Below are 18,579 nucleotides of genomic sequence, written 5' to 3'. Positions count from 1 at the left end.
ATCATCATGCCTTGGGGATCAAGAGTTTAACATCATCTCCCAGACCATCACACTTGAATTTGTTCAGACAGCAGGTCCTGATACTCATTAGTCTGCTTCTGTAGATATCCCCAGAAGGTTTTATTCACATCACCAAACCCACAATGATTCACCATCCTAAGCCTCTCTTGATGCAACTCAGGGTAGGAAATGAAAAAGGGCAAAGATACCATCCCAGGAAGCTTCTTTCTGTTGAGTAGAGGAGACTAGAAAAGTCTCAAAGTCAAGGACACAAAGTCAGCACAAGGTAAGAAGGTAATCTGAAGGGCATTGATGTGCGAAACTAAGAACAATTAACCAGTGTGGAAAAAATATGCTAAAAAATAAACAGTAATAGCTACTACAGCTAGGTAGCAATCATCCTGACTCTCACTGGAGTTCTCTGAGGTTTCAAATGGCCATCTCCTGAGCAACTAAAACCAGTACACATTCCAAACTAATAGAAACAGAGCTGTCTTAAGTATTTCCACTAAACAAAACTATTAGAGGACATGCACGTAACTCTTTGCGTCTTTGTTTCCACTAAGTTAATGAAGCAGATAAACATCCTCTACTAGCCTGTTTATGTGCTCTGACTTCATCCAGTCTGACAAACAATACCAGTGCAATCTGTCTTGTAAGCACTACACTGAGGAAAGAGTACATCCCAGTGAAAAATAACAGATTTAAATCCAAAACTGATTTCTCCATTAGGCACTGACATGCTAACTCAACTTGCAGGCAACAGAGATTAATAAATCCAAATTCCAGACAGGTTTTTACAGTCCTCTGATATCTCATTCCTCAGCTTTACTGCTCTAGAACCAAGGCTAGCTTATCATATTTGCGTGAGCTTGTGGTGAAGACATACCCTTAGACAGCTTTCCAAACCATGCTAGTCAAAACCTGCGCAATACATTTCTTCCAAAACAAACATTTCTTACAATATCTAATAATTACTCTTTTGCTTCATCAGCCTTTAGCAGGATGAAAGAAAATACAATTTTCAAACATCAACCTTGATAACAGACTACTCTGTGACCTAGACACTATTGTTGGTTTACCAACAAATTCCTAAGACTTGGGTCTGGAAAGTCCATCTGGCATCAGGAATGAATTAACTGCAATTCTCAAAACTTGGTGATAACTCTGCTCAAGTTATTGAAGGACATAGGACATATGAAACTGCTACCACCTGATGGAAGACAAGAGAGCAACAATTTCGTTTTCAACTTAAAAGAACTTCCAAAAAAAACATCTGTGTTCAGTTTTGTCACTTCATACAGCTGAGATGCTATCATCTTGTCTGAGAACAGTGAACTGGAATATGAACTGATTAGTCTGTTTTTCTGGAAGTGGAAGAGATTCTCTAAAAGCCAGAGTTGTTCACTTGGCTATCATGGAATAATAGAATATCCCAAGTTAGAAGAGATCATCAAAGTCCATCTCTTGGCCCTGCACAACATCATCCGCAAGAATCACACCATGTCCCTGAGAGCATTGTCCAAACTCTTCTTGAATTCTGTCAGTCTTGGTGCTGTGACCATTTCCCTGGGGACCCTGTTCCAGTGCCCAAACACCCTCTGGGTGAAAAACCTTTTCCTAATATGCAGCCTAAACCTCCCCCGAGACTCAGCTTCATTCCATTCCCTTGGGTGCTGGCACTGGTCACCACAGAGAAGAGATCAGTGCCTGCCCCTCTGTTGGGGCTCCCCGCCCCGGTGTGGGGTCCAGGGGGAGGAGACCCTGGAGTAGAGGCACGGCCTACGGGATTTTCCTACTCCCTGGTCAATCCTGTTCCCATTGGTTATTTTGTGTTCTCCTGCACGGAGAGGACCCTGGGGATCCCGATTGTGCCGGTTCTTCGGCAGGACTCCGGCCATGCAGCTGGAAAATAAAGATCTCTGAAACATCTATCAAGAATTGGTCTTATTTCTTTCCACGGGCCTCGCTGTCTACATGTCGCAGAAATCCCCGCTGCAACACCCCTCCTTTTCCCCTCATGAGGAAGCTGCAGACTGCAACGAGGGCCCCCCTCAGCCTCCTCCAGGCTGAACAGACCAAGTGACCTCAGCCGCTCCTCATATGACTTCCCCTCCAGACCCTTCACCATCTTCATTGCCCTCCTTTGGACAATCTATAATAGTGTCTTTTTTATATTGTGGCACCCAAAGCTGCACCCAGGACTGCAGGTGAGGCTGCCCCAGTGCAGAGCAGAGCGGGACAATCCCCTCCCTTGCCCGGCTGGTGATGCTGTGCCTGCTGCCCCCCAGGACACGCTTGGCCCTCCTGGCTGCCAGGGCACTGCTGGCTCATATCCAACTTGCCATACATGAGGACCCCTAGGTCCCTTTCCCATGGCACTGCTTTCCAGCCTCTTGTTCCCCAGGCTGTTTGGACACCCAGGGTTGTTGCCCTGTCCCAGGTGCAGAATCCAGCACTTGCCATCATTCAACTTCATGTGGTTGGTCTCTCTGCAGGGCCTCTCTACCTTTGAGAGTCAACAGCTCCTCCTGGCTTAGCTTACTTAGTATCCCTTCCAGTCCTGTGCCCAAGTCATTTATGAAGATGTTGAAGAGCACAGGGCCAAGGATGGGAGCCCTGCAGAACCTCAGGAGTGACCAGTCCCCAATCTGCTGTTATCCCATTCACTATCACCCTTCATGCCCAATCTGTGAGCCAGTTGCTTGCCCATTACATGATGTGTTTATCCAGCTGAGTGCTGGACATTTTGTCCAGAAGGATCCTGTGAGAGAAAGTACCAGAAGTTTTACTGAAATCCAAAAAGATTAAATCAACTGGTTGCCACTGGTCAGCAAGGTGGGTAACCTCGGGGACCTTCCTAACTTGTTCCTTGAGCAGCTGGAAGTCTGCTCTCCTCATATCCACAGCTGAAGTTTTGCTGGCACTTTTCCTCCCGCCACCAGAGATTTGAACTCAATTGTTTCATGGCTGCCATGGCCAAGACAGCAGACAATTGCGATTTCACTCACAGGCGCCTCTCTGTTACCAAGCAGCAGTTCAAGGAGGGCACCATTCCCAGCTGGTTCCTGTAGCACCTGTACCAGGAAGTTATTGCCCAGGTGTTTTAGGAATCTTCTGGACCTGTTTGTACCAAAGAACTCTGATTTTCAACTCCAAGAGGAGTACATTAACACAAAAGAACTAAAAGAATTCTATACTTTCAAAATCCTGAAGACACAAACATTATCTCTCCTATTTTAAATTTGTCTGTTCTTCAACTCTTCTCCAGCTTAACCCTTCTCTTTCCACTTGTATCTCATCCTGAGAAAAGGCTTGATTCATATGTCCATTTGACTGATTCATGAAACTACAGTTTTGTAATTTTAAGTAACAATGCACTGTTTCTTAAGTCATGTAGTGATACGTAAGAAGTAAAGGAATTACACATTGGATTGCTTTATTTTAATTTTTGGGTTAAATTTGATGAGAATTTTATGAGCATTAAAATCTGAACATAACTACACTAACTACAAAGTTTTACCCTTATTCTGTGACTTTTGGAGCAATTTGTTTTCTATCAAATAAGGAATGACAGCTTTCACATACTATTTAAATGTATTATTAACTTTAAAAATGAATTTAAGGATGGATTCAAACATTCCTTCCAGATATAAATGTTAATTAAGACTACAAAAACTAAATAGAAGAAAACACCTTAAAGTAACAGAAATACTACACTGGCCACTACATTTTTGGATCAATAAGTCACATTTCAAGTAACCAAGTTATTTGAGTAAATATCGGAGGAAGACAACCTGCAACAGTTTTATTACAGATGGCTCAATGTAACTCCTGTTATCTGAAAAACAGGCAATTTCTACAAGGCCACTACTACCTAAAAAAAGCATGCAACTAATAAAAGACATTTCCATTTGGAACCCAATTTACACTTCCTAAAGAGACTGAAGTCCAAAACACAAACATCATACTCTGTCTTGCAAATCCATGGGTTATGACACATTAGTCAGGCAATTAAAAAAAAAGTGTATATATATATCCTTCCATAAAAAGGTAAATGCTTACCACTTTTTCAACATCTATTTCCTCTTCACTTGCGGAGTCAGAAGCACCATCCAGCATCTCATCAGCAGAATCATCAGTTTTATCATCCTCTTCTTCCTCCTCCTCATCTTCCTCTTCATCCTCTTCCATATCATCAGCAGTTATATCAATAGTGGGCATGTAACCCTTTCTGTGTGCCCTCTGTTCTGGTGCTGTCAGGAAGTTACTTTTCTCTGATGTATCAGCTTGGCCATCCACTTCACTTCTATTTTCTAAAGGGGGTACAATGCTAGATATTTTGCTCCAAGAACTGTTGACATGTGTTAGAATATCGTGGCCTGTTTTCATTTCTTCCAGAGAATCAAAAGCAGCTCGTTCTTTGCTGTTACTGCCTTCCTGCTCAGCTATGTTTCCTTTGCTGTCCTCAGTATCGACTGTATGCTTCTCTCCTGAAGCATTATCCTGCCCTTTTGCAGAACAAACTTCAGGCCTACTTCTTGTTTTCCCTCCTATGCTTTCCACTTCTATAGAGCTCTTGTACTCCCTCCTTTCCATACCTGGCTGCGCAGCATCACCCTGGCATTCTTGTTTGCTCTGAAACAGTTCAGTCTCTCTCTGTTCCTCCTTGATCTTCAGCTGTATATCTTGCTCTTGTTGACTATGCAACTGTCCAGAACTTGCTCTGTTGTCCTCCTCCATCTGTGTCTCTGCATCTCCTTCCTCCTCTTTTACTGGTTTCTCTTCATGTTCAGCATGTGTTTGTTCCTTCCCACGGTTCTTCAACTGGGCAGTCTCCTGATTCTCAAGACTCTGTGAATGTGCATTATTATCCAGAGGAGCAACTGAAGACTGATCTGATGACCCACAAAGAGTTTCAGAGTTAGCTGAAACTGCCTCCACAACAGTTTCGGAACTGACAGAACCCTCTTTCTCTTCAGAATCCCCTTTTTCTTCCTCATCATTTGGCTTCTCGCTGATGTATGAATGGTCAGATGATACAACATCTGCAGAAACATCATGCTGAGAAGAAAAGCTATCATCACAAGAACTCTCTAGCACCTTTGAGTTCTTCTCCACCATCTCTAATGTAGTGGAATTTGTACCACCACTAGGTGTGACTGTGCCAGATGCTGACTCCTCAACAGCATTCGCCTGGTTAATCGACAACTCATTTTCTTCTTGTTTCCCATCTGGCACTGTGACCTCAGACTCTGTAACTTCAGGGCCACCTGAGCATGGAGCCTTCCCATTCTCCTTCTGCTGAGCAGCACCTGAGTCCTCTTTCTTGCATATTTTCCTGTAATCCTTCTTCATCTGAAGAGATGCAAAATGGTGAAGAATAGAGTTGGGCACAGTCTTCTGTCCTGGGAGCTGAAGTAAAGCAAAACTTCCGGACTGTAAAGGTATGAGATTAGCAGTGGTGGCTGGCAGACCACCTGAGCTGCAGGTTATTTTAGACTCGGAGGCTGCTTGGTTTGGGACATTGCTGGCAGCAGAGGAGGAGATCCTCAGAGTCAGAGTGCCTGCCTGTGATACAAAACTTGTTACTGAAGGAAGAAGAGAAGATGCTTGAGTGGCTGGGTTGGATGGGGGGGATAACTTGGGTACTGCAGTTTGTACAGCTGAATTTGTGGCAGGAGAAGTGGAAGACACAGAGGAATTGGGAGAAACAGGTGACTCAGGAGGCTTAGAAGGCGCAGGCAACCGGATTCCTACAACAGATCCTGTGAGGAAAACAAAACATCAACTGAGACTTTCTCGAAGCAACTTTTTTCTTTCAGTTTTAATGTTTGATGCTGTACTAAAAGCAGACACCACTCCCAAGGATCATAATGGAATCAGGCGTTTGACCACAAGTTCTCAGTGGAAAAGTTGGTCCTGCATAAAGACATACAAATTTCAATTTTTTTAAGTAACACCCCAATAAAACCAATGAATTGGCCCCTCTAAAACTAACAGATTTAATGCCAAGTTCTAGCATTAAGCTTTTTAATCAAAAAAGACACAGCATTGAAAGTCCTGCATTTTACTTTCCCATTTATTGGAAAACAGGGAAATTGGGGTTTTGCAAAATAAAAAAGTAAAAAAATAGTATTTAATTTTAACTTTTTTTTTCTCTCAGAAAAAGACTTGCAAAGAGAAAAACTACGTCAAAATTACAAAATTATACCACCATCTTTTTCACCTTTATGAACTCTTCTGCAGTGTTTCAACACTCCGTAAACAGGGAAGAAAAATATTACTAATGGCAACTAGTCTCTCTTGTTCAGCAAGAGCCTCAAAACAGAAAGAAATGAAATAAATTTGTTGACTGATTCTTTACTACACCTCATGCTCAAACCTCAACAAAAGCTCAGCATTGTTTTCTCTCCTCCCCGGAGTTTTATCTACTGTGCTTGCTCTTGCTCTCCCTTCCACCCCACTCTATCTCCCTCTCTTTGAGGTGTGTTTTGATACAGAGAGAACAGAAGAAAAGGTCCTACTACAGAGTAAACATGCATTTAAAGTACATTTGGGTTAGAATTTACAAATACATACAACAGCATACCCAACCTGCAATTTCTAACTCTTCCAACCCTGTCTTCAACTGTGCACTACAGAAACAGCTGAAAATCACACTTATTTTTCATCTCACACTCTTAAGGAGGAAAAAACGTGGCAATTTTGTACTGTAATGTAAAATTTCATCTGAGTATCTTCTGTAAACACACTAACCAACCTGAAAACCTAACAAAAACAGAGCAGCACATCCAACAAAACATGGGTAACAGGTAATTCTTTTTAAGAGAATCTCCAACAAGAATTATTTTTGAATCACCAGGTCGAGTGTCTCTTAAGTTGGGACAGTACGATGGACATGGCTTCATTGCCACACACACACACAGGCCCTTTTACTTGCTGCAAAGAACTCCCGAATTTTGGTGACTTAGCTATTAACTGCACTTTCTGAATATTATACACATGGTATTTAAGTTGCACTGCATCTGAATAATTACACTATGTTCTTCAACTACTCACACAGAACCAAATTAGACCCTGTTCAATTACTTTCAGCAGGTGAAAGGAGCATCACACAAAGATATGTCTCCTTGTTCATTTCTGAGTAACACACTGGTCAGTCATGAAGGAAGCACTGGACTTTGTACCTGGATTGCGGAGCATCACTGGCTGCACACTGGGCTGGGCACCCGCAGCTCGAACCTGCTGCAGGGGAACAAGCTGAATGATCTGCCCATTGGGATGTCTGAACAGGTTCACAGCCCCAGGGCTCCTGAGAGGCTGAAGGACCATCCTCTGCCTCTGTGCCAGCTGCGTGTTGTTCAGCGGTCGCAGTGCAGAAGGTGTCTGGTGCACTGGAATCAGCAGCAATCGAGGTCCAACACGTTTGTCTGTTCCAGGAGCTATCTTTGGGGGAGTCTTACTTGCAGCTTGTGGAACAGCATCATCTGAAATATTTTAACAAATTACATAAAAATCAGTTTAAGAGACTGCCTACTGATCAGGCATTATTCTTAATAAATACAAATGCAAATATTTTGCAAACAACTGCATCTCTTAAGTTTATTTGAAGGCAAGTTTTACTCTTTATTCACAGAACGCATAGAACCAACCAGGTCAGAAGAGTTTTGGGTTTTTTCTATGTAGTTCCACTGACATTTCTCAACCACGACACAGGAAGAGTAAATCCATACCTAATTCCTGGACTCCATGCCAACCATGAAATTCTAGCAGTTGTAACTGTGCTATACATTTCTATAGGTCAAGGAATGGTGTGAGGCTTCCAGCTCACTTCATAGCAGTCACTGACCAGACAGTTACATTTTTTCCCTTCTCTACCAGTTCAGGTTGGAATACAAAAAGCAACTTAACAGATGACATTTCTTATCCTGCTTTGGAAAGGGGGACGGGGCAAGTGAATCCGTATTTAAATTGAAACCAGTTGCAGACCGTATTACAGCTATGAAAAGAGGCAGAATTAATTAAAAAAAAAGCATTTAGAGTAATAACCCAAAGCACCTAAGCATTCATTACCTCTTTTTGGGTTCTGTGGAGGACTTGAATTGACTCCTGACAGTATCACTGGAACAGAGACAGCAGAGGAAGTTAGTGTGGTCACCACAGGTGTAGCTGCTGCAGCTGTTGTTAGTACAACTGTCGAAGTGGATGTTGTGACAACAGGACAAGTAACAGTTGGTGGTGTTACTACAATTTTTGGGAATGACGTAGCTGCTACTGCTGCAACCACCTCTGTTGTTTTTGTTGTGTTCACAGTAGCAGTAAGAGTGGTGGATGGAGTAGTACAGGTGCTGATTCCAGGTGTTGCAGGAGCAGCTGTGACTGTAATTGCAGGAGGAGAGCAGGGAAGTTCACCAGCTTTTGTCTGGTTAGGAGTGGACACAGTAGATGCTGCTACACTGCTGCTTTCCACAGCAACTGGAGAAATGGTGCTGGCCGTAGTGACCCCAGGAAAGACTGTGCACTGAGCTGGAGATAGCACTGAAGGAACCACGGGAGCAATGACCGTGATCGGTGTGGGCTTGATACTGAGCAACTGTCGCCTTGAGGCAGGCTGGCGTGTGCTCGCTCCAGGAATCTTCTGCTGTAGAGCTCCTGCTTTGTTTATCACAAACTTGGTAAACACACCACCAGGTGAGGGTCGGGCAGCTGCAAATAAAAACTTGCAGGTCAAAATTTCAATAGATTTCCTCTTCGTCGTTCATGAGGTGCTACAGTTGTAATTTCAGCATGAATTTGAGCCTCCTTTTTCTATGTACCTTACAATTAAATCAAAACCTTTATGGCAGTCCTGGATACGCCTTACATGTTAGAAATATGTCTGCCTTATTCCACTACTATAGCTCTTTACTGCATTTCTTCCCAGACACACAAAAGAATCAGGTCTTGAAGGCTTGTTCTTCATTGTGAAACTATGGACAATCCTAACTAACAGTGCAGGACAACAAACACCTAAATGAAACAATGAGTTCCAATTATTCTCTAAACCTCAAATTCTTTGTGTAACAGCTTGTGTCATCTTCCCCTTTTTATTGCTTCTTGGTTTTCATCCCCTTCTACTGTATTCGTCTTACACAGCCACAGGGGAAAGGGATGGGAGGGATACAGAGTTGCCCCTTCTAAGTGCAGCAACATTCAGACTGCACACTGGATGGAACAAATTTAACTGATGGAAATTAATCACCGTGAGGAAGATCCTTTACCTCATCCCTTGCTCTCCAAGGGACCAGAATTTACTGCATTTACATCACTCCAGCTGCCTACAGATGAGTACAACAGCACTGACATTATGGAGCAAGCCCAATTTAAACACTGCAGTTATTTATGCATATAGCATGTCTACCCCAGACTATGCCAGAACTGATACTTTTTACTTAAATCACTATGCAGCAGTGACTTCACCCATCAATGAAACACAGCCAGCTCTTTCAAATTGCATAAACACACGAAACAGCAAGTTTTATTACATGACAAGAAAAACAACACACCCATTTACGTAGCAATGAAAATTTAGGCAGAAAGAAACAAAATAATCAATCAGAAATTAAAGTTTTTCCAGGACACAGGTAACATCCTTTTCCCTTGCAAAGCTTCTTCAGATCTTTAAATTATGTGTGGGATTATGTGGATGGGTACTAGACTTCTTTTTTTAAACTCATGCAAAATGTAATAGTTAAAAGGCAACTTCCTCTCCTTCCATGCTGGGGTAACCATTTCAGTACCAACTCAGATAAACAAGTAACTCATGCATCTTCCAATCTTTTGTTTGTTTTTTTTTTTTTTGAACTCAAAGTGCTAAGTCCAACCCTGTTTAGCTTGTGAAATCCAATGAGATTAGAGGCTGGCGTGGTTATTGGCTGCACACCTGTTGATTCGCTAATCCAGATTTGGACCATCTTGTCTTTCACTGCTGCTTCACACATCTTTGGTGGTCACAAGAATTATGAGTGCAACATCAGCAGAAAATCTAACAGCGAAGAACCATGTATTAGTGATACTCATTTGAAGTTAATCTGTGTTTGATGAAAAGCAATTAAAAATGATAGTAACGGAACTCCAAACAAAAATCCCGGTTAATATCTGGCGAGTCTCCATCCACTCTCGCCCCTTGAAAATATGCTCTAGCAGCATTAATAAAACAACTAATAGTCAACATCTGTAATCTTACTCTGAAGTCAACATAAAACTTTCTGCTTTAAAGAGGTTATTTATTGCAGAGGCATCTTAGGCAGGCAATGCAGCCAAAGGCAGCATGCACTGTTGCACAGAAATCAACATTAATGCTGTACACTCACTCTGTACTTCAGCTTCACGCAATTTAAAACACAGTAATAAGTTCCAACCTACCTATCTGTCTCTGTGCTGGGACATGGGTTTTCAGAGTCGTCTCTGTGGGGGTTGAAGTAGTGCTGGTGGAAGATGTAGTTTTAGGAGCTGATGTTGTGCGCCCCTGGACTGATGGTGTCCCAGAAGCAGGTGTTTTAGCACTGGGTGCTACCTTGGAGATCACAGTACTGAGGGCTGCGATATCAAGTACTGTGGGCTGCAGCCTGCCTGTGATATAAGCTGCTAGCCGACTGGCAGGATGTAATGCCCCCATCTGTCCCAAAAGCAGTTTGGCCTGAGGATACCTTTTATCATTAACCTGAAAAAAGGGGAAAAGGGAAACTTTGTGAAAAGAATGCTAATTCACCACTTCTGGAGAGGTGTTTCATTCCATGGGACTCTTAAATGTCCTTTTCAAAAACCATTGCAATTCAGAATGGGAATCCCTAATTTCCTTATTGCCCAGGAGAACTTCAAACAACTCTTGTTTTATCTTTGTAATCCAGATTTTAAATGCTGCTCAGACTCTGACATAAAACCAGAGAGTCCAAGGAACATGTGAAATCACTAAAATTAGCTAAGAGTGAAGCTAGCATCTGTTTTTCCTATCCCTTACTTATGCTGTAGTAGTCCTGAATAAAAATAGGTTCCCTAACTTAAGGACAACTTTGGATAAAATTCTCAACCATAATTAAGACCTAGCATCACAAAAGAAAGAATACTGATGACATATACATTGAGACAAAACTCGAAAGAGCTTGTAAAAGCTGTACTAACTTTTTCCTTATCCACACTGTTGTTTGATACTGTAATTAAGGTATGATGAGCTCACTAACTTCGAATTTCAAGTTGTAGTGGTAATGGACTGCACAGGAAAAAAAAACAGAATATCTTTCTGCATGTCAGGCTTTATGCCTAGTGGACAATGCAAAGTTTTGGTAGTGCTGCATTCTGCTTTCAAATTGTTTATTAATACCTTCTAAAAGCCAAATGCATTTAACACACTACTAAAATAAACAGTAGCTTTTATGGATCAACTTTTACTGAAGGTAAGAAATCTCCTAATTTTTTTCTCTCCACTAGTTTCTCTTTCTGAGAGTGTAACATCTGAAAAGTGTCATGAAAATATATTTTACTCTCATTTTTGGTTTTCCTGAAAGTGGTTTTACTATAATCACAAATAGCTATGATGGAAAAAGATCTTCACCCTAACCCTGCAGTTCCTACTACTAATTCTTACCACCAAGCCAGCAACACAAAACTGCAGGAAAAAGAGCCTTTGAATTTAGGATTATGAAGTCTCTTGATGAAAAACATATATTCTACAAAGAGGATTCAGGATGTTAGTGAAGATTAACAGTAAGCTGTAGCAAAAAGCAATTTAATGTTTACATTTTCGTTTTAAAGTTTTGTCCCAGTGTATACTTCGACAGAAAATATTCTTTTTGTGGACTCATACAGTCATTCACTTAGAAGCATTATGTGTCAAATGCACCTTCATGGGGTTCCAGAAAGACTTAAAAAGATCCTGAGAGAGATTCCGCACTTGGGTCAACAAGACCCAAATTACCAAAAAGACAAGTTAAACCATCAGATTTCAGAATTCCAATCCAATTTCTTGTTATTGAGTAAATCTTGAAAGGGACAAGCTTATGGAGAGGAATGCCACCAGATTCTAAGAACTCCTGTCCAGACAGGCACAAGACTATGCAGACAAATTAAAGAGTGTTCTCCCCTTCAAGGAGTTCTGGGATAGTACTGGATGAAGATGCATCTAATCTCCACAGTAAAGGCAGAGGGACCCACCTGAATCAAGCCCGAGGGGCTCGTATTAGCTTTGCATTTGTAGACAACCAGCTTTCCCGCAGGAGAAACCCCTGCATAAAAAGGCAAGCCTTTGCCCCAATGCAGCTTCTCCCGCAGTTTGTCCACTGGCTCTGCCCGCATGACCTTTACATTTTCTGAGTTATTGCATGACGCCACTGCGCTATCAGGAATCTCCAAGACAGGGATCTCAGGCTTCTCGTCCTTGTGCTGGTAGGACGGCACTGAAATTTTCACTTTGGAGGAGCAGACAGAAGGATGGTTCTCATCCTGGGCCTTGTATTCCGAAGCCAATTCAATAATGAAGCTACCCACTTTGAGGCACTGTGGCGCGTTACTGTTGATATGCTGTGATAAGATGGTCAAGATCTTATTGTGATCTTCCTCCAAGTTGCAGTCAGAGATAATCTCGATAAGTTTGGTTGGTTCACCTCGAGTGGTGTGATGAACATAGGAGGTGGAGAAAGAGTCCCCCTCACTACGGGAAGACCACCAGCTTTTCTCTGAGAAAGAATTGAAATAGGTTTCTGCAATACTATGGCATTTAATCACCTGGATAGTCAAACAATTTCATTCTGCCCACACCTCCACCCTTGTCTCAGCTCAGCTGTAGGCCAACAGCAAGTAAAAGAACTGTTCAAAGCATCACCTCCCCTTGTAGAGCTTCACAAGCAAGCCAAAACTCACTGCAAAACTAATGTAATTATTTCTCACGGTTCAATCCCTGCAGCCATACCACGTCAGGTTGTATCCCATTGCATCACAAGCTAAACAAAGCTGGGTTGTTTCAATACATAGGTAGAAGTTCTCCAAACACACCAACACAGTAGAAAGCATCACTGGTTATTCAAGAGATGGCACTTTTCTCTTGGAGTCAGAAAAGCACCCGTGTCCTATAATGGCATGAGAGGACACACAGCTAGCAGAACTGTCTTTTGCACAAGATGTGTGAACAGAAGCATGACCTTTGATGTCATTAGAGATACAACGTCCCTTTTTGCAAAACTGTAAGGATGTTGAGCCCTGTGTCCTGGCCATTTTAATTTCACCTACCAATGCATTGGCATTTTCAACTAACTGTATTATTTTTCCATTCCCATCCTTAAATGTAGAGTGTGCTGTTGTATTCATTAAACAGTAAAAAAATAAGCTCAAAAAGGCAGATATAGTTCATTAGCAGATGACATAATGCCTCTAGTAAATGTCTCATTTTAAGGCTTGTAACATGATTTGGGCCGCTTCAGACTGAAAGAGAACACGGATGTCTAGCCTACTTCTTCATGAACTAGAAACTCAAACCCAGTATCTGTAACATAGCAAAACTTCAATCTTTCAACTTGAACTGAACAAATTCAGTTATCAAATAATTCCAAATAAAGCCCAGGCACTTCCTTGTCCCATACAATTCTATGTCAAGAATATGAGGATCCCATCCTCCCAGTACTACTTGGATATTTAATTTTTCAGTAACTACAAAGTAATAGTAAAGAAAAGAAGAGGGGAAAAAAAAATACCCAGACAAAGCAAAACCATTCATCTCCATTTCTTACCAAGTACCTAATCAACTCTCTTGAAGACAAGTGTCGTGCAGTTTTATCTCTTATTGCTAAACAAGCTGCTGCAGCACAGGTCATTTTACATTTAGAGCAGCAGTAAGTACTGGATATTTAGTCTGCTGTACCTCCATGTGCCTCCCTCCCCCCCAGCTGCTAAGAGAACTGTATGCATATCATAAGATTTTTATTAACAACTGTAGTAACTCCCCCAGCAAACAGACTTCTGTTTCATCAGTAGCTACTTTTTTTAAGAAATACCACAAAAACGTGTAACTACCAAGAGGTCGAATTATACTCACGACTCAGCTCTTACCTTTGGATTTATTAGTGTCTTTGTCTACCTCACAGGCTGCCTTCACAGGAGGCTGAAGCTCTGGTTCATGCTCCTGCTGGAGGAAAGAAATGCAAGGAAATATTCACCCTATACATCTCACTTCCGCACTAAAAATTACAGCACAAAATGAACTAGTTCACCCCAAATCATAAATATATGCTGTGTTTGACAATGTTACAGGTTTCATCTTAGAAGGGCTCTATTAACAATGAACATTTAAGCCTTACATAATAATGTACTTGTGGCAGCCAGGCATTTCCCCAGGTGAGACAATGTGTAGCACAGTAACAGCGTAAGTTTACCAGCACTGCAAAGCGATTTAGGCTCCAGCTTCCACAGCCCTACCACCATCAAATGCAAGTCAAGCCCTCATGTCATGTAGGAGTTTCTGGGGAAAAAATTACTTAAACATTTTCAATATTTCTGCCTGCTCTATAATACACACTAGTTACAGTATAACTTCGTACCTTTACACTACAACTCTGTGAATCACTTTTGTCTTTTTGCTGCTTTTTCTCCTCTCTCCTGTGTGCATAGGCTCGCACCCTTGCACAAGTCATCAAACTTTCAAAGTACATGTAGACAGGATCCTTGTCCTCCTCTCGAATCTAAAAGAAAAAAAAAATAGACAAAAACTTCTCCTCTCTGTTCGAGATGCACATTGGATTCACGGAACAGCTTTGCTTTCTAACAACAGTTCAACATAATTGCTTCAATAGTAAGAGTCAGAGAAAAGTCCAGCATTTAAAGCTAGATCTGCCCTCTCAGTATCATCACATAGTCCAGTCTGCCACCACCAGCCTCCAAAAATTAAAAAAAATTCTTCTAAGCGAAGAAACAAATCCTAAGTGTTATGCATTGTTTAACATTATCTGGTATACATTAAATAACTACTCTGGTATGTTTGTTCTTCAGATATAACTACACTCAACTCTATGGCTGTTTTTCCTCTACTGCTGTTGTTGCTTTTTTCTGATGCTAAGGTGAGAGGAGACACAAAGCCAGATTCTTAGAACACTGGCAGTGAAACCTCAAGGACAAAAAAAAAAAATTACAGAACTACACTGAACACTTTATGTCTGTATCCAAACATTTTTTGCATGTAATTCATACTTAGGCTACATTATGTAGCTAATTACTTTTATAAATATTACAGTACTAATAATAATCTTGACAAAAATAGCATATAATACTGTATTTTTAAATGAGGCTATTAGTGAACCATAATCACTTTCCACCATCTCCATATTGCTACAGTAAATTCTCAACAGAAGAGGGACATAGTTAAAGATTTGTATACAGTCAATTCATCCTAGCTTATCAACACACCTATGGGCAGTCAGTCCTAGGCTTTCACCTCAAACTTCTCTAGAATTGCCTAGCACAGAAGCTTTTGGCAGTATTTGTTTTAATTTTCAGTACAAAGAAAAACATGCATCTCTTTTTTTCTCTTACCACTGGATTGGGTCTAGGAGTGTACATTCTGCCTGGTTTTGTTCCACTGGAAGATCTGTTCTTACTAGAAAGCAAGACCTCTGGGTTGGGCAGTACCATAGATTTAACTGGTTCAATAACAGATGGTGTTGGGACATAAATTGGCTCTGGATCTACTTCACCTTCTACTTTCACCCACAATGGACAATTCCTAACAGGTGGTTCTGGCTCTGAGTCACAGATAGCTGAAAAAAAAGAGAAAAAACCAAAAATTACTTACAAGTGAAACACCATCTATCACAGCAGTAACAGAATTTTTTGTTTGCGTTTGAGGTCTAGCCATGCAGCTAGTTCAAACTGCCAGAAAATTCTGCTGGTTGCTTTTCTTGCCTCAAATTCTAGTCGAAAGTGACTGGGATTTGTCTACAAGAAAGAAGAAATAAAAATAAAAATGTTTCTACACTAGTCCTCGTTTCTCATTTTTACTGTGATAGAAGATACACAAAAACACTGAAAATTAGTGACCTTCACTGATGGTGCATACTGAAAAACTGGGTAACACCCAAAAAAATCCCAGACCTGTATACTGCAGTTGTATGAAAGAAATAATTTATTCCAGTAGAACACCAGAGAATACTTTGTTTTAGCTATTCCTAAAAGTATGGTTAGGAAGAAACTGAAAATGTAAATTCAGACACAATTTCTACCAATTTGGTTTTCTGAGCATACCTTAGGCCAGATCTGAAATTACCATAAATAACTGTATTTTCAATGAAATCCATGAACTATACAGCTACTTACAGCAACTGAAAACACAGCTCTAGATACTTAATTCATTAACAGGGAAAGATAAGAGCACTGTAACAGTGAACATTACCAACAATGACAGAAGTAATTATCTCATATCCATAGTCTTTAAAGACATTTGGAGAGTTGAACAAGAGTTTAAACTACCAAAACAAAACTCCAGCTATTTGATTCAATAAATAACTACATAGTGCCCAAAATGCTGATCACGTAAGTAAGAATTTAAAAAAAAAAAAAGGAAAGGTGTTATTTCCTGTAAGTCAGCTGGATTTAGAAATGGCATCACTACTACATCCTAATAAAAAATGCCCACCAAGACTGGTTGTTTGCTGTAATCTCCACCAATACTCACTGTATTCCACCCTTTTCCTCTTCTTCCTGTCTTTCTGCTTCATCTCCTCTTCTTCCCCATCACCCTCTTCTTCCACATCTTCATCCTCTTGCTGTTGTCCTTTTGTTCCAAACAGCACAAGCTTTCCACGCACAGCCTTTTTCATCATTTTCTTATGTTTTGATCCTCCCTTCACCAGCATGACCTTTCTCTTGAGGCAGGTACACCCAAACATACAGTCTGGCCTGCGGCAGTGGGTAGGCTGACGTTTCTCCAGTGCCAGACTGGCACATATGCAACCCAGTCGGCAGAAATCATTGTTGCACGGAGGTGCTCGTCGTCTTATTATTTTGTGGATAGGTTTGCTTTTAAGAGATGCCTAAAAGAAGTTTTAAAGAAGCATAGACTTCAAATTTTAGTAAGAGAAATATTTTAGTAAAATTAAATCAAGCATATGCAAAATTGCTATTCAAAGTTCATTTAGAAAACCCCTCCAGTTACACTGTCTACATATGAAAACTTGTCCTCTATACAAAAAGAAAACCAAAAAAACCCAACAGAACAGAGTTTGCATTTGAAGTCTTTTGAGAGGCAACTGGAGAAAGCAAAACCATCCTGGTAATAAGCAGGATGTGAAAAAAGCAAAAGAAGTTATCATATGACAAGCAGATTACATGACCAGGATTTTCTTGCAGTTAGCTCAACAGAAAACATAAAAAGGAAAATAGCAAGGAAATGCAGTTACTGAATAACAATTGTATTAACCCAAATTTTAATGGTGAAAATTTTAAACAATTCAAATTATTAATAATTTGTATCAACACACTATTATCACAAGTAGTTTTTTCACATACTGCTAAGTCAGCACTCCTCAAGTTTCACTGCAAAGACTACACCACAAAGGAATCTCATGCCTTATCATGATCCTTAGCAGCTTCGGTCTTATTTTCTGCATCTCTATGCAACATCCGTAAGTGGGCAGATCAAAAAAAGCAACAGTACAGAAAAGAAAGAACCATTACAGATCTACCTGAGCTGTAAGCAGGGTTGCCAGAGAGATGTCTGCTCGCTCTTCTGTAATATAGGTCCGTGGTTTCCCATCCCAGAGAGCACAGTCTTCCAAGTCCATTAACTTCACTTGAGATTTAGACAAACCTGGTGGACGAAGTGCTTGTTGATGCTGTGGTGCTTGACGCAAACTGATCTGCTTTGGAAACGTGTTTTCATCCACAGTTGGCAGAGCACAACCATCTGCTTGGTTACTCGAACTGCTAGCAGACTTAGCAGCCTTTTCCCCTGATGAGTTCTGTTTCTGCTTTGCAGGAAAAGGTGAAGGCAGAATAGGCTTGTAAGATTTTATTCTACTGATTGTAGATGTCTGTCTGGTTTGAGTCTTTGTCTTCCTAGAGGTAGATGATGGAGGAACAGGCTTGAATGTGTAAGATGTTGATGGAATTACAGTGGACTGCTTCTTTAAAACACTGTCGAGCGTTCGAACATAGCTAGTGCTCTTAGTGGGAAGCTGATACACCACAGGAGAAGTGGGAGTGTTAGAAGAGAATCCCATACTTGTTTCCATCAATTTCCCTTCATTTTCCAGGTACTCATCCAGCTTGTCACTACAGAATGCTGAGCGATTCTTCAAAGAACCTTCTGAACTGCCACCTAAATAAATGAAGAGTACTTCAACTCCTGAAGTTAAATCTTATCATAATTAAACACCGTAGGATAGGTAAATACATCTCCAAAAAATGCACTCATCTACAAGAACTGTATATAACATAGGCACACCAAATATAATCCATTCTGAAACACAACCAGCAGCCTGCACAACTGTTTTTGTGGAGATCTTGCACACATATTTGTGGTGGGTTGGCCTTGGCTGGGCTCCCTGTGCCTGCCCAGCC

The 18,579-nt window shown here is 41.0% G+C and overlaps 1 protein-coding gene across 8 annotated transcripts in view; it reads right to left on the bottom strand.

The window, feature by feature from the left end:
* MGA (MGA, MAX dimerization protein) overlaps positions 1-18,579 on the bottom strand; it is a 58,358-nt gene that overhangs the window by 15,278 nt on the left and 24,501 nt on the right. For 5 of the 8 annotated variants that reach the window (XM_017741825.1, XM_017741826.1, XM_017741824.1 and 2 more), the window contains 10 exons: positions 17,703-18,337; positions 16,694-17,051; positions 15,556-15,779; positions 14,568-14,708; positions 14,080-14,155; positions 12,193-12,713; positions 10,408-10,705; positions 8,077-8,709; positions 7,191-7,490; positions 4,066-5,768 (listed from right to left, as the gene is read on the bottom strand). In XM_017741825.1, coding sequence (XP_017597314.1) covers positions 4,066-5,768; positions 7,191-7,490; positions 8,077-8,709; positions 10,408-10,705; positions 12,193-12,713; positions 14,080-14,155; positions 14,568-14,708; positions 15,556-15,779; positions 16,694-17,051; positions 17,703-18,337 — 4,889 coding nt within the window. The remainder of the gene's footprint in view (positions 1-4,065; positions 5,769-7,190; positions 7,491-8,076; positions 8,710-10,407; positions 10,706-12,192; positions 12,714-14,079; positions 14,156-14,567; positions 14,709-15,555; positions 15,780-16,693; positions 17,052-17,702; positions 18,338-18,579) is intronic. The other 3 variants (XM_017741827.1, XM_017741829.1, XM_017741830.1) reach the window with 3 other exon arrangements.

Source organism: Corvus brachyrhynchos, unplaced genomic scaffold (assembly GCF_000691975.1).
Source record: "Corvus brachyrhynchos isolate BGI_N302 unplaced genomic scaffold, ASM69197v1 scaffold115, whole genome shotgun sequence".
NCBI classification, from domain to species: Eukaryota; Metazoa; Chordata; class Aves; order Passeriformes; family Corvidae; genus Corvus; species Corvus brachyrhynchos.
This window is presented reverse-complemented; position numbering and strand designations above follow the sequence as displayed.